This window comes from Bombus bifarius, unplaced genomic scaffold (assembly GCF_011952205.1).
Source record: "Bombus bifarius isolate JDL3187 unplaced genomic scaffold, Bbif_JDL3187 scf7180000008208, whole genome shotgun sequence".
NCBI classification, from domain to species: domain Eukaryota; kingdom Metazoa; phylum Arthropoda; class Insecta; order Hymenoptera; family Apidae; genus Bombus; species Bombus bifarius.
In genome coordinates this window covers 1,271,619-1,289,112 of record NW_022884511.1, presented here as the reverse complement: position 1 = coordinate 1,289,112, position 17,494 = coordinate 1,271,619, and the positions used below count along the sequence as shown (strand labels likewise).

Genomic DNA, 17,494 nt, shown 5'->3' with positions numbered 1-17,494 from the left:
TTCTGTACGAACGTAAGCAATTATATTTACTTCTCATTTATGAAAATTTCTAGGATTATGGGATGCTTTTAAATAGATTTGTCTTTATACTTTAGTTTCACATGTTGGCTTTTTTAGGATCACATGCAGTATATTTATATAATAAAGAATGTCACATGTGTGTGTGTAAGATATCCTTCTCAAAATGGAAGGAACAGTAAGTGGGACGATAAATTCGTGTATAACAATATTCTATTCACAACGATGATATGATAAAGTAGCATCAAGAGGCAACAATCTTCTTTTTCGGAAACGGTATAACTTACATTATATATATATATTTATAATATAACAACACTGCGGAAAGCTTGAAAACACTCCATTCAATTACGTTTATTTTTCTTTTCTCATCGTTTATAGGCATATTTATATTTATATATGAATATATGTATATATGTATGTATGTACGTATATATGTAATATATTTATATGTATATATATATATGTATATATATATATATATTACTCACTAACGTAAATTAATGTTATGCTGTGCTATGTTAGAAAATTTGAATAATAATACTTTCCATTGTCTGCACATTATTATTACCTTTCTCTCGACCACGAATACACAATAAATAAATATTCACTCATTCAGTTATCACGCGACTATAATTTCATAAAAAAAAAAAGATAATCGTACTAGCAGCATTTGCAACCCTTAACGCTCCTGGTAACAACCTTGGAATAGTTAAGAAAAAGACTCTGTAACGTGGAAACCCAAACTTTGATTTAAACAATTAACATATGGATTGTATATGAATTGTATAAATATAAACTAATAATGCAATAATTTAACTATATGGAACTCTATACACGCAGATTCTCCTTTCTTCAACTATTCTCACGTGTTGTACAAAAATGCACTTTTACTCGCATTGTGTTTGTAAGACACATAAATTCTGTCGATTGCTTTATTTCTTTCTTCCAATCGTGAACCCCCACCTAACCTCAAATTCACGTTTCACATTTCTGAGAAATGTAACTATATATCTTTAAAATTACAATAAATCGTCCTAAATACACTCGAGTATCTTTCAATATGATACCTCTTACGCTTAAACTGAGTAACCCAACTCCGTTCTGATAGCGTAATAAAATTTCTGGTAATGTAAAACACATACATTTTTTACGCTATCCTATCGTAGTGTATCTTTTCGTTGAGATCAGCAGTGTACTCTTTTACTTTCGCTAACTTCGTGTGAACCATGGGAGTACCATCGTAGATTTACAAAACATTGATAAGTGAACGTGATTCGTTATTATTTTGTTTCACTATGAACTATCTCGTTGGTGTTAGACAAATTTCAGAAAACGATTCAGCAGTTAAATTCGATATTATAACACTGGTTATATTTAAAATTGAATTCAATATCGCCGTGTATAATATGTTGATTGTTCTTTGTTGTGTTGCTCGGTCATTCTTGCATTTGCGTCTCGCACGATTGTATAAAGAGTCGATGTAAGAAAACTAATTAACGTGATTGATTATATTAATGTAAAACTGAAAGAGGTGACTCAGCCGATGTACGGAACGTTTCTTCTTAGGCTCCTTTTTTCTAGTGCTTTTGAGTGTTCCTCCTTAACGCGTAGCCATATCAAGAATAACGCACACATTTTCCACATGTTATTTGTTGCGTTATTTTACAGTTGATAGTATGACGGGGGGTGAAAGATACATAATCCTCCTACACAAACATTATAATTATGTATTGTCACTCGGACAAAAGTGGTACCAGCCACTTTTACATCACAACCAAGGAATCTAAAATCGACACCTTCAGTTTTTCCATGCACGCTCAATTTCACTCTTCATCTTTCCCTTTCATTCAAAAAAAAAAAGAAAAAAAAAAGGAAAAAAAGAAGTAACAACAAGAAACTAAACAAAGAAGCAGGTACTCTAAGAATTAATCATGTATCGTACGACATCGATACAGATTTGATCACAAAAAGAGACAAAGAATAACGATAGTAACGCTAGCACGTTTCATCAGAATGCCCGAAGAGTGTATCGACATATTATATCGAAAAAAAAATCATCGTACTGTTCCTCTGTACATATAAGTTTCAATATCTGGTACTAGTTGTTATCTTACTATCGACATGATTCTATATAAAATATACAAATCCTTAATATACTACATGAAAGCTATGGCTTTTCGTATTTCACTTTAAAAAACAGGTCAATCTTCACGCGATTTTCTTTTCTTCAAACGTAATCATCTCTAAAAAATAAAAGGCATTATCGTTGTTCAAAGTACCATTCGCCCCCTGCCATTAATATATTTCTTCATTTTCTTTCTTACAACGCTGGCTCGATATTCGTCAATGTACATACAATAAATTTAGTTGATTCATTTGACAATAATGAAAATGCGTATATAATACAAACGACTAGGCACTCCATCCTTCATCGTCACGCGTTCATGTCAGTGTGGAATGAATCGACTAAAGTTAATGTATATATGAATGTGTATGAATTGTGTTGCGTGTGTGTCTACTTGCGCAAGGGGCACTATTTATAATATTTACAAGAAATTAATATGAGATTAACATACATATTATATGTATGTAGTGTATATATACACATATACGATTAACGCGTGACAGACACAATATGTAACATATAAACAGTACTCTTTCCTTCGTTTGTCTCGCTCCTACGTTCAACAATTCATTAAAGCTAGTTGTAACAATACTAAAGTAAATAAACATTGCAAGGCATTAACACATACGTATACGAGCATTGTTGTTAAACTGCAAAATTAACAATAGATTCCGTTAAATTAATTTGCAGCATATGTACGTATATATATATATTGACAGCATCTGGTCCAATGAATATTAAGTATTCATGTAAATAATCAATCATTTCTTACATATGTACATGTTAGATATCAAGATTTGTAACATAACTAAAGATGACTTAACGTTGATTATTGTCGATGTTCACCATGTCGCAGACTATGATCTATACGTTAGCAACCATTTCATATCATTCTGTGTCCTGCTAGAGAATTCGCAACACAATAATCGTAGAAATCGTCTTATTGTTTTTGCAAACGTCGAGACAAATAATCGAACAAACAAGCGTAATAAAACGAAGGAGATAAATCTATGTAATCTCAATCGGTACAGAACCTCTTAGAGCGCCTCAACAATGAAACATGCACATATAATAATACTAGTATTCCGCAAACGACTGAAGATGCATCACAAATACCGCGACTAGAAAAGCGCGATAATTTTGCACATATACGATACGAAGATACTTGTATATAATGTATACGACACTATATGTATAGAAGAGAGTCGCTAAATGGCAGTAGGGAATTAAATAAGCTGATACGTTGTAGTGCCAAATTCTGTCTTCTTTTCAAGCACCAGCAAATCCATATACTTCTAGTACCCTAATCTCAAAATCGCCACTGGCACAAAGGGGTGGATTATTGAATGTAGAGCACCGATCTGTTTTACCGAATCTTATATTTTCATCCATCCATATCGCTTGACCGTCTCTGAAAATAATAAATCAATCATTTTTAATACAATTTAACCGTTTGAGTTCCAACCAGCGCGATCGCACTGTTTAGATTTTGTGTCGAAAAGTCCCAATACATTTGAACGCTACGGACGACTGACGGTATTTTGTATTTCATTGTTATCTTCTCAATAATATTTATTGAACAAAACTTGCGATATTTATACACTAATAGTACGCATATATGATAATATAGATGTATTTCATAAAATAACAAATATGACGAGCGCTATTGCGTCCTTTGTTTCTCTTCGCAATCGATTAAGACAAGCGCTATCGCGCTGTTCGGGATTTTTCGATCCTGTTTTTTCAAAGACCCCTGGGACTCAAACGGTTAACACTTTGACTGCCACGCCGAAATCACGTTTCGCTCAGGACGCCACGAGAGTATTTTTATTATTCAAAGCATATAATGGCAAAATAATAATAAATTGATAATGTAAAACAACATTCTTCCCCAATGGACCGTTCATCTTATTGGTGGTCATGGGTGATCACCGTGACGCCTTGGTAACATATTATAAAAAGGCTTCATTTATTTCAACAAACTATTCGCATTCGTTATTCCATCGTAAGCAAAGCGTCCAGAATGTTGAAACGTGTAGAAGGTATTAATAAACAGTATTTGTTCATTCTATAATAGTAAGGTATCTGTACACTTCTAATTTCAATTATATATATGATTATAAAGCAGCATTTACGATTATTTTCTAAGCTGTGTTTATAATAATATTCGTAGATCACGCCTCGAAGATATGAATGCAAACACAGTGCACCATTAGATGCAAGATTTGTTCTCATTTTCTTTTTTATTGATGTTCTAATAAAAATGTTTAATTGTTCAATGGGGCACTTTTTGTTTCAAAGTATCTTCTATTTATCGATTATATTCAAAATGCCCTACCTGTCAATTTTCATACAATTTTTAATGTGGTAGCAGTCAAAGTATTAATGAGTATATAAATAGTACACACATTTTTCATAAATATTATATTTAAAAAAAATCTTACCCTCCTCCAATTGTTATCATTTTGGAATCTGCCGCCATAAACAGTTCAGCTGAATGATGGACTTTAGAATCATTGTGCGAAGAATCCATACCCACCCAAGGGTATTTTGCTCGTTCAGGATACAAACTGAATAAGAAAGTTTCACCTGTCCCAAAATAAGCTTGTCTTTGTCCTTTATCATTTTTCAAGTTACGTTCACACCATCTTGTGGAGCAATAGGCACCAAATACCTTATAACGAAAAGTACAAATGAATGTTTATTAAGTAGAGATAAAAAACCAATATTCTATAAAGAATACACTTACTTCATTGTTACATGTTTTTATCATTAAGAGGGTTGGTTCATGTTGCTCTACCCTTACATAAAATGTTGTCAAAGAACAACCATGCTCTTCTGTTGTATACAATAGGATTGGTTGATACATGGTGATCCGCATAGGTAGCCAGGACCATAACGTGAATAACTGTCACAAAATAAATGTACAAAAAGTTAATAGAACTATTTTATATAATTATGGCCAGTATTTATAATTGCGCAAACATTAGTTCTCAATAATCTTCTAGTTGTTCAAGAATACAGCAAACTAAGTCATAGCAGAGGTAAATCATGCCTTTGACTGAAAAAAAATAATCAAGCCAAACAATATAAAAAGGAAGTATATTTATTCTTCTGGTCTTTTACTCGGTTTTTTTTTCTTTTTGAATAATTTTATTAAATCATGTGGATATGAAATTTGGTTTTTAAAACCTATTTGTTTGATGGTAATTTATATTTATATACAAAAATAAAGTTTTATATACATATATGTATATTGAACTCCTAAGTATAATTACTTATATAATTAATCACTTATATTAATTTTAATTTACTTTTAAATATTTTTTGTGCTAAAGGAGATTGTCAATATTTTTATATTCTTATATACCCTTAATATTAAGATAATTATCACATTCAGCTCTTTTGTTGTTTATCAATAACGATTTCGTAATTTAAAAATTTTTTCTCTAAAAATCTGTAACACCAATACAAGAAAAAACTATCAAGAAATACAATTTAAAAAATATTAGGAAATTAGGCTTGTGCTTACACAAGATGCAAAACTATCATGCAAAAAGCAAGAACATCATTCAAATATAAAAGTGAATTGCTACAATATTATAAATTATGATAATAAGTAGATTAAGGTTGTGATGTGGTAACTTGATGAGGCAATGCACGTGATATGATAAGGGCTTAATAAAATGTAAAAATAAAAATGTGCATGTAACTACATATACATTGAATAGTGTTCAAACGGTTTAAAATTGTAACTACAAGTTTACTTTATTATATTGATGTTGCACACTAATTACATCAAAAAATATTCAAAAGGAGTGTAAGAAGAATGTAACAATAAAAATTAGTAGAGGTTGAGGGAAAGGAATTCCAGGATCACTACAAATGCATGATAATAAGACAGGGACAACATGCCGAATTAATAGCAGAGAATAGTAAAACTGAGCACGTAATTTATTCAGAAGGAATACGAGTCAGTGCATCGTTCTCTTCAATATATAAATCAGGCCATACATCATTCAGTTCAATGTGTATACTCTGTAAGAAAATTAAACCTCAGGCAAGTAAGGAATACAACAGAGAATTGACAATGAAATTGCGACTACAAAAGCCGACTTAATCGATAATTACTAATTGTACTTATACCTTGAACGTGAATGACGATCATATATCATTTACATCGATCTAGCCCTTTTTAAAATTCTGCTAGAAGATCTGCTAAACGACTGCCATTGTTCAATCGACATGAAATGTATCTTACAGATGTAAGCTAATATCACTCTGATAATAGCCAAAGATAGAAATACCATGTTGACTAAATATCCTATTTAATATGTACTTCAAGGCGGTTGTATATACACCAATAACGACAATATTGACATGCCACAGAGAGGCGACCAGCGACTACAGAAAACTCTGCTACTGCCGAACTTTTTATTCTTTGTGGATTAGTGTTGAACGGCCGTAAGTACTTACATCAGGCATGTCTAGAATCTGGGAGCATATGCTTTGTATGGGATAAACCCCCATTGACAGAGCACGCGGTCCAGGACTGTGTGCACCCTACACCCATGACCATTAAATCCATCATCATTCCAGTAACGCAGCATGACACAAGACAACACAGAACCGTCAGTTATATTGGCATACAGCTTTGGTTCAACTTTACGTGTCAGAAAATAGGAATAAATATTATAACACTGGTTAAAACCATCGGAGACACAGAGCATAACAGGAAACATCGGCCACATTTTTCAAGTCTTTCCTCTAATATCACACAAAAAGTGTGGAGTAGGTATACGAATGAAACGCCCAACTCACTGTTAACCAGTGTAACCGATGTAATGATCTCAAAAAAGAAAATTAAATGATGTAATCAATGTGCTACCAAAGCATTGAAATTAATTAGTATATAAAATTAAAATAAGTTTGTTCCGAACATTCGCCGTTTGGTTTGTTTTTTTATACAGCTGTTACGACCAAAATATGATATTGTACTGCGGATATACTGGAGTTTATGAAGCACGCTGCTGCATTCACTGATCGAAACTGATGTAGCGATTTGAAGCGCTTTCAACAGCTAAGTTTTTTTGCACTTTTGCCTTGAGAGATAAATTCGACCATCCTATCGATCAATGACAAGCAAACACATTTCGTGTAGCCCACCAGTAACAGTCACCATCTATATATTGAATTTTTCAACGTAAAACATATAAGTAGTAACAAATAAACATTTTCGATAGAATGTATGAATACAAACGTATATATTTCTTTTATTGTTACATTTGAGATATCATATCTGCGAAACACTGAAAGCCATTGAAACCTAATAAATAGAAGATATGACTTTATTGGAAGAAATTTTTGTTATTTTCTAATGTTCAAAAGGCAGTAACTGCAAGTGGATAGACGGTAACAGCAACAAAGCTGGCACGATAAGTGTAACAATGGGTGAGTATGAATGAATGTAACAGGTATAGTAGTTCAGGAACAGAGGGCAGAGCACATGAAACTAACAACACATTTCCCAAAAAGATAATTATACGATACCCTGTCTTTGTATGTGTCTTCACACTCTTTCTGAAAACAAAGTGAATCATTGAACAGCTTTTGCATAATTTGCATTCTGATACCCTAAGAAACTATTAACTTAACCCATCATCTTTGAAAAACGTCTACTTATATTATTCTACAGTAAGAAACATTAATCACGTAAACTATTGATACTAAACCTTTTAACCTGCAACATTTCTCACAAATAAGGAATCATTCGCAACATTTAACGATAAAAATAATGGGCTCACATATATGTACACTATCTTATGAATATAATCTCATACTTTGAAAATAAGTGGGAGAGTAATATCATTAACATGCCATATACTATCAAGTACTACAAAATTAACAGAGTATACCCCATAAGAATTGATCAGGAGGAGAAACAACCAGGTAGAATAAAATAAAATTTTAGCATGTACGTGAGTCCATACTTTGTTGGAAAAAATTTGTCAAGTAATCGGTGTTTTACACCGTCTTAGAAGGAAGAGGAATACAGATAACATACTTCTCGTATCGTGAGCGTGTGCGACATCATTTGAATGTTGACTTGAGATTGACTCGTCGGCAAATTGTCTGTGGATCGTGATCTAGCCAATGATTTGGATCCCGATATAACGCTTTTACTTTTTAGAGCCATTTCTGTGCGTAAAAATACCCTTGATATGTATGCTGAGCTGAGTCCACGTATCCCAAATGCTGTACGTAAAAATTTAGCTGGCGTTACCTGTAAGTTTATAAATTATTAATATTTAATACTATATTGGTATAGATATAGATATAAATTGCTGTAACATATTTATTCCATATGAGATTGAAATAAATAATAGTCCGTGTTTAAGCGAGCTTAGGAAAAATTTGCTTTACTTATTATTTTATATGTAAGAATATCAAGAGAAAGCTATAATTAGTATGCGTTTTGAATGACTTCGCGTAGTGTAGATGATGCATCGGTAATGTGCTAAAGAATTTTTTACACTTTTACTTACCGGTGTTTGTCTGCAGAACTTCGAGAGAGCAGCGTCAATACCGTTCTTTGAAATTTCGTTCATCCATTCAGAGTTTTGCAGCGACGAATGCTTATAGAATAATAAAACTATAGCCATTGCTACACGATAGAAGACCTGAAACAAATAATGAGAAATTAATACTAATAATAATATAATATCACAAAGAATGATGCAGTTTTATAAATGTACAAAATATTACTTTCTGCACAACACACTAAGAAGAGCCAATATGCAAAAATACACATATCTAATCGACTTCTCACTGGCATACAGTCAACATTCGAATTCACCATTCATACTATTCCTGAAAAAGCATTCCATATTATACATATCTTTAACTCTATCCTTCTCTTGAATCGGAGCCAATAATATTTTTTAATGTACCATGAAAAGATGCGATAAAGGAGTATAAGTGTCTCAAGTTGATCTCATTCGAATCTTGTAAATACCGACCTTGATGCCTTCGTGAAGAAAACAGTCCATAACCCTGACTAAATGCTGGAAAGGAAGAAGCTGCAAAATCCACCACATCCAATCCATATAAATTCTTTCTGCTCTCGATCCAGAACAGTGCCTCGCCAAATGTACCGCTGCTGATTTCTTTAATAAAATATTACAGTCCTATATATTCTTAAAAATAAACCGCATATTCAATTTAAATGTATAAATGTAATTTTTACAAATCATCGAGACAAAGGAAGTTATTTGCAAAAGGCTTAGCAGCAACTTTAATTTTTCATACAAAATCATATACTTTAATAAATATACGCGAATAAAGTGATTTATATATAGTATATTCATAGATAAGTGATCGAAGTAAATCTCATTAATTTTATATGTGTTCCAAAATGCAAATAAACATGAAATATAAATATGGTTGTATTTAAAAGATTGATAGTATTATTAAATAAATATAATAATATAATATTAATAAATGTTATATCATACAACGTTTCATAATTAGCTTCGTAATATTTTGTAGTTCTGATTGTAGCTCTTTTACGCTCAGATTACTAATCATTAGAAAATTTATGATTCATTCGCCAAGCATTAAGAAATAATTACATCTATACATATACTTGTTCCGTTCTAGTCTGTTTAATGTAGAAATGATTTGTGTATGATGCATTTACGGACATCTATGACAACACCAATCAGTCAGAAAACCGTTTAAAAACGAAGCTGAAGACACGGCTGCTATTTCCTGGTAAACATTGTATCTATAAGTAAAATAAGAATCATTTCAAGCCAAACAAGCCAGAACGGTCGTTTCATGATTCATCTTAGACAATTTGTGCCTAAAGCTACATACCACGTGCTTTTTAGTGATTTGCTCGACGGTTTTCCAGGTAACCTCGTAGAGGAGTTTCGTTTGCGTAATGAACATCTTGTCTTTAGCGGCGACCAAGCTGGCCATACAATGATAACACTCCTCCTCTGTAACAGATGGATGGAAAACGGTAATCTCGTGAACATTTCCGATTTCATTCTAATAATAAACCTGGGATTCTATCCAACCGCGTGCCTAACATCTTAATTTATGCGAACGAGCAAGAAATTCGACTTACGGCACGCGATGTGAATTTCCATTGTATCGGTGGAACAAATGGGCAGAGAAAGAAGCTTTCTTGAAAGACCCGTCCTTCTTTCATCCTACGTATTCCTAAGGGAGAGGCGGACGATTTATTTATTTATACACTCACCTGGCATAAAGTGAAGTAGAAGAGCCGTGATGGGATAAAGAGAAGGACTGTAGGTGATATCAGGACAAGCGTATCCCAGCACAGACACAATCCTGTCCGCAACGCTCCTGCCTTTTCTCGTCAGGTGGTACGACAGGCAATGAGTGCTGTCCACGAACGGTGGTAGCATGATTGATTTTTCCGGTAGCTCTATAAACAAGTAATTCCATACATCAGCCGTCGCTGCTAAAAACAAATAAGTTTAATCGGAACGACCGGAGCACCACATCTGGTCTAACGAGATTCGATGGAAACTTATCAGCGGAATATCTGATAATTAGATCGCGAATATTTATGCATTTATCACATTGTAAATAATCGCAATAAATCGTAGAAGAAATATTTTTGTAAAATACGTTTTTATGAAACCGGTAAGTTTTCATTCGATAATAAGGACTCCTTATCTAAAGAAGAATTAAAAGTAATAAATTAATTTGTATTATATATCAATATAGCAATATAATAGCAATATAGAACATTTAAAAAAGTACAACGTTAATGTGTTGTAGCTAAGTAGAGTTACATTAATCTATTTTAAACATTTTGCACGCCGCATTTGGCTGCTTACAATAGTTGAATTCATTGTCTATTGATCATTTTTCTCACCAACTGAGTAAAGGTGCTACGCATCATCTTTTTCTAACAATAAATATACATCCATGTAACGTAGAACACTACAATTCGAATATACGAACTCTCGAACCCACGTATCAGACTTATAAAATCACGCGAATTTAAGATTAGCTTACGATGACTAAAGTAATATATGTATGAAAGAATGTTATTGAACATGCAGTAAAGTAAATACCACCATTAATTTACAATAAAATAAACAATTACGAAAATATATAAGCACTTTTTTAATCATTTGTTAGAATAATTTATCGTTATATTTTGTAAAAGCCTAAACATTATAACGTAGAATAATAGTATCACAGTCAATCACGATCTTATAAATATTGGTGGTGGTTAAGAAACAAGCAGTAGCATAAAAGGTAGGTAGATGAAAATCGCTTTAGGACCGGTCTTTATGATTCAAGGTATTTGCATTCTAAAAAAAATTTGTAATAAATTTTACAAACTATATATATATATATATATATTACAGACTTCCTTCGCACAGTTCTTTATAATCTTACGATTTTAGGTCGTACATTCTTATTATAAATTTAAAATATAAAAATACAATATAAATATATATATACATTATAAACAATAAATATAAATTATATATATATATGTGTATGTATGTATGTATGTTGTCTTGTTCGACCTAAAATCGTAAGATTATAAAGAACTGTGCGAAGGAAGTCTGTAATATATATATATAGTTTGTAAAATTTATTTACAAATCTTTATTTCATTATCAAATTTGTTAAATTAGATATCATTATCAAAGTTACTATCGGCAATGGCTTACAGGTAAACTGGTCGTTTCTTATCTAATTTTATTTACTAAAAAGTTGTAGAGACAAGCAATTTTGATATGCTCGTAAGATAATTATAACTACGTTGCTTTTTGTAGAAAAATTCTAAATCGACTTAACCCTCAAATGGTAGGGTTAAATACGTGTTACGTAACAGATAAGACCCGGTTAAAGAAACAGGTAGAACGTACGTTTTATCTAACGGAAACATGCAACCGTATTTGAGTTTATGTTAAGTTAATTTATTATTATTATTACTCCAAAATTGTAAATTGTAAACCGCAAAACAATTAGTATAGTTATTTAATTATATATTAGTATATGTGTCGTTCCGGAATCCTAGTGCGTTAGTTAAGCAAAAAGGGAACAAGCGATAAATTATATGAAACTTATGTAACGAGATTTGGTGTACAAGAAGAAAGCTTTCTATGTGAAACGTAATAGCTTTTACAGTGACAGATTTTAGGCAAAAAAACATTCCGACTGTACGTGCAAGCTTTACGTATCGAGACGCTAATAATACATGTGTGTAGATAGATTTTCAGCTCGTTATTATTAGAATAGCAAATAACTTTGTACAGCTTCTGACTTTAATAATTCCTAAGAAAACGCGTTAAATTCTTATAAATTTCCAATAGTAACATATCAAGCAATATAGTTTCTTCTGCATCGTAAGTATTCATAATTGCAATACTTCATTTTTATTACAAAAGAAAATAATTTTAGCTTTTTCCGTTGAGTCATTTTTGCTAATGAATAATGAATACCCATTATCTGGTTTATTTGCTTCTCAATTAGGAGGCACTTCTTGTCAATCCTGACAACACATTCAAATTTTCAATGTTACCTGAAGGATTTGGAGTAGTTTTTCTCGACAAAGTTCCATCATAGTTTCTTTTAAGGTATTCGTCAACAGTTAATAAAGATAAATGCGAAGCATTCTGACTTCCATTTTTTAATTCGCATTCATAAAACTATAAATTTGCATAAAAATCCACAAGTCTATTGGTATCTTTGAGATATGAAAATTACATGAAGCGTGTAATATTTAGTTATTCGAAACAAACCTGTAGTTCCAAATACTTGATTGACCATGTCCCAATAGAATCCGTCGAGCATATTCTTTCCATGTGCATGTTGGTTGCAAAGGGCTGGCCACAATTGCGCTCTGATCCCGTTGTTCAATGGCCACGCGTTTTCCCTTATGATCATCTTAGCCTCCCTCTTTCTGCCGGCCTGGAGAAGCGCATTGACCTCATTGAAGGTCTTCAGCGTTTGCTTCTTGCTGGTGGGCGACTCTGGCTGTATGACGATGTTCGCCGTGTCGACGTGCGGCGGGAATGCGTCGTCGACATCGACATCCGCCTCCTCCTCGAGTACCGGCAGCATATTCGGCAGATTGTCCGTCGAGGAGGGTGTCTGTGTCACTAACATCGCACTACGGCGTGAGATTCTTCTTCATGGTGCTGTTCTCCGTTACTCTTTATACTAATATTTACGTCATATCCTGGGATGTTTCAATTTTCATCTGAAATGAAAGAAAAAATACCATGTCTTATAGAGTACAATGTACAGATATATTACATGGAATGAAATATCTTTTATAATTCAATTTAGGATTGAGGAAAAAATAAGATGTGATTCCACGCTGCTAAGTCGAATTGCCCTTCGAAATTTTTATATTTCGATCTCGCTTTGCTTTCATTCGATCTTTTTAAGTGTTTCCTTAGTTTAAAAGTATGTAATCGTTAAACATCATTGGCTTGAGCACAACCTATATTTATCTTTATTAATTGGCGTAATGCTGAAAAGCAAGTGGGAAATATACATATAAATAAGAATTGTCTATAAATAACATTATTAAATATTAAATAGTCTTTTTAATACAATTACTTTGAACGTTCAAAGAGGCTTAGGATCAGTATGGAAATACACTTGTAGTGATTAATAATTTAAATATATAACGAATAAGTAAATATTCATAATAAAAGTGACATGTACTACTATTTAATTTTATTTGTTGATTAAGTTTCCAATGAATATAATTCTATTTACTTCGAGAAGCAGCCAAATACGTTAGACGCAATATATAAAAATATAATGTTTTGCTATCTATTTTTAAATTTGTTCGTTATCGAAGATGGGAAAGTTTTAGTATGTCCAATGTCTATTTGGATAATCAGTTGTGTTGTAGAATTAATTCTTGTGTACGTTTCTTAGTAATTTATTTAATTACATACATACGCCTGAATAAAGTAAAACTTTGATTATTCATATTAATTGAAGTAAAAATTATTGCTAAAATTACTATAAATTGATATTGTACAGCAAATTATTTACCTATTTTCAAAATTACAAATTATTTATTGCACAATTTCCCAGTTTAATCAATGTCTCAATCATAATTCCGCCATATTCAAATTAATTTGCTATTTCGCATTTCGTTCTTCGTGTTAGTGTTGCACACACTACTATACCGACGAATTCAGAACGATAAGCCAGCGATATACGAGCACGTAAGTTGACGTAAACATAGAATGTTTGTTTCCCTTTGCTAGATGGCACTGTACAGATTATCGAACATTCGATTGAACAGTGTTCGACTATCTCGTGAAGGTAGTAGTATCTTACCTCCTATAATTTTTCACAGTAGATATTTACAATATAAATATTCAATAAACACATCAAAAAACGAAAAATCAATTTTTTTATTTGAGCCTGAGGTAACACACAAACGGTCAAATAACATTTATCGTGACAACTATACATGCTGTTATAGAATTACGTATGTTACAATTTCCAATTATACTGACGATTTTGTAATCTTGTAAATTGATTCTTTTCCCAATTATATATGTCCATTTTCGAAAGCCATTTCTCGACTAGAGTAAGAGAGTTCAAGACCGTACGACGACATACGTTTCCAAGAATCTTCCGTAAACATTCCCATAATAACCGTGACTGTAGTTAAACGTATCATCGCTTGGGCCGCGATGCGCTTAATCGCTCTAGCTCTCGTTCGAGCAAGAAGAGGAGCGAAGAAAAAATAAGGTGGGGAAGAATTATCTAAGTCAACGCATCTTCCGCGTTTGCCGTGTGTAATATATATTTCGTTGACGTCGATTTGCTGGTTACTTTGCAACTGAAATCAATTGTCTCCTGTAAAGATGCCAGCATAAACAAGACTCGCGACCAAGCGTCCCTTCTCATATTTCTAGATCATGACAACAATCGCTTGCTCCATCAGAGTTTTTTTATTTCTCCATTCATATGACAGAGCGAGGGGAGTTTGTTTTACAGAGAACGAATTAATTTCTCTGTAACTTCCTCCTCGAAAAATTTAAAAGGTAGGAATTTATAATATTATACAAATAAATTGTAATTACAAATTATATAAATTATTGGCCTCTCGCTATAACTAATGGGATACCCTAAATGTTTAAAGTAGGACATCAGAAAAAATCTCTTGTATGTGGTATTCACTTTCAAATCTTGTCAAACTTTCAAGTTAACGACGGTGATACTATCATGCAGTATGAGAATGATCGATACTTGTAGAACAAGAATCGAATGGTACTAGTTGAAAAGCATGGTGGTAAAGTCCGATTCGCGCGGGACGAAGAGTGTCGATCAGACAATGACCTCGACAACGTGTTTCTAAAGGAGTCAGCCAGCAGGAGACAATGGATATATAATATCGCCTATAATTAGCCTCGTTAAAGCTGTCTCTAATAATAAGCAAAGCAGCCAGATGCAAAACCGTGAGCGGCGATAATCTGTCGGTGTACTTAATGGATATTAATAAAATGCGCGAGTTATCTTGCAGCCACAAACACGTTTAATGCTTATCAACCATGTGCAACTAGGGAACATTACCGCGCACAATCCGCGGAGGACTACTCGCGAGATAAAGCCTTTTACGACGATGCTCGCTGAAGCCTGGAGGCTGTGCATCAAACGGAATTCCCTTATCAAGATATATTTAACCCTTTGCCTACTGCACATGGAATTAACCTCGGTAAACAAATTATTGGCGGTAAATGAACATCCAAACGTTCAAACAAACCGAAATTTTTTTATTTGACCAACGTTTCAAAATTACTCGTTACAGTTCCTGTCAAGCAATCATAATCCAGATTGATAGAATCATTAATTACTGGGCCGCGAATGTTTATGAAAATTTATATTTTTATCAGCATGGATAAAGATTCTTAGAAAAAAAAAGATGAAATCATTACGCCTGAGCTGAGCAGCGTATATCTTCTAAAAAAAAGAATGACCATTTGACGCTGGTCGATTAATAATAACGAGACGCGACGCAGCGAAGTGTGCCGTATGAAACCGTCTGGTTCTATCTATTTTAATATCAGCGTACGACAATTCGGTACGTGAAGAAAATTGGCCTAGTAATGAGAAGCCCGGAGTGGTTTACATAAAATTTTACAATGAATTCGACGATTGGATTCCGTTCGACGGGATGAACACACGCAAGAGCAAAGGCTGGGGACTCGCGGTTGCCGCACCAGATAAATATTATTACAAGTCTGAAGCGCTCGAACCACTTGATAGTATAAATATATCTCATCGAAGACGAGGGCAAACACGCGAACGCGCCAACGTTGCATTGTTGAATACGCTAAGCAAACAAGATCGGGCCTATAGGCCGTGATAACTGACAAATTTGCATAATTCCATTAACTCATGATACACGGTGTTCGCATGGTAATTCAACGTGTGTCTTCCGGGTGGAATCTCGCTTTCGATTCCAGCGTGATCGCCGCCAAGTGCAACAATTATTACACGGGACAATTGCCGACGCTATTCCGAGTACTTACTTAGAGAATTAGACTATGCAGCCTGTTGTTGCTCGATCAGGCTCAATGACACATCTCTATTGGGTTTCTCTGCACGGATTCTCGTGTATTTCTGTTGTCAAATGACTAATACGCGAATGACAGTAACAATGAAACGCGTATGATAAAGCAATGAATCGTCACACATTTTTTTTCTCCTCTAAACACTGAATATACAGAAAGAAGGAAGAAGTGTATATTAAATTTTAAAAACATATAGCGTTCATTGAAACATATAATTGGTATACAATGAATATTTTTCAATTTGTAAAGCATTTTCGTTTATGAGTATTTGTCTGGAATTAGAAGTAGGTCGATGTAAAAGTTTAAAGAGCGAATAGAGAATTGTAGTTGAAAAATAGTACAAATTTCTGGGATTGTTTAATTTATAATTTGTTGTAACAATAAGTAATATCTGATCTGAAAGCTTGGTATAATCGTTTTCGAACACCTAGTATATGTATGTAGGTCAGAGATAAAGAGAAGGCTTGTAGATTAAAAGATAACGCAGGCATTCCCATGAATTCTTTGTTTTTTTAATGAAATTGTTAGGATGTAGATGGACCAAGTGGAGGATTCTTTCATTTTTGTTTCAATTAAAAAAAAAAGAAAACCTCGAAAAGATATTGATCTTGGTAATAAGTTAAGCGTATAAATTATAATTATTCAAATATTTCGCGTTATGGATTTTACTCGATAAATAAAGAAAGGTATGGAACAATCTCTTACATATACGATCTTATATTTGATTTTAAAAATC

General features: G+C 33.1%; 1 protein-coding gene across 5 annotated transcripts in view; it reads right to left on the bottom strand.

Annotated features, from left to right (window-relative positions):
- Positions 1-83: 83 nt before the first annotated feature.
- Positions 84-17,494, bottom strand: part of LOC117210626 (GTPase-activating protein skywalker) — a 45,049-nt gene continuing 27,638 nt past the window's right edge. The window contains exons 1-11 of one of the 5 annotated variants that reach the window (XM_033453819.1): positions 12,949-13,315; positions 10,416-10,604; positions 10,025-10,149; positions 9,166-9,312; positions 8,692-8,826; positions 8,211-8,429; positions 7,697-7,726; positions 6,623-6,709; positions 4,896-5,054; positions 4,591-4,820; positions 84-3,557 (exon numbers count right to left, since the gene is read on the bottom strand). In XM_033453819.1, coding sequence (XP_033309710.1) covers positions 3,416-3,557; positions 4,591-4,820; positions 4,896-5,054; positions 6,623-6,709; positions 7,697-7,726; positions 8,211-8,429; positions 8,692-8,826; positions 9,166-9,312; positions 10,025-10,149; positions 10,416-10,604; positions 12,949-13,315 — 1,830 coding nt within the window. In that variant the 3' untranslated portion in view covers positions 84-3,415. Of the gene's footprint in view, positions 3,558-4,590; positions 4,821-4,895; positions 5,055-6,622; positions 6,710-7,696; positions 7,727-8,210; positions 8,430-8,691; positions 8,827-9,165; positions 9,313-10,024; positions 10,150-10,415; positions 10,605-12,948; positions 13,410-17,494 lie in introns of those variants that run through there. The other 4 variants (XM_033453818.1, XM_033453821.1, XM_033453820.1 and 1 more) reach the window with 4 other exon arrangements.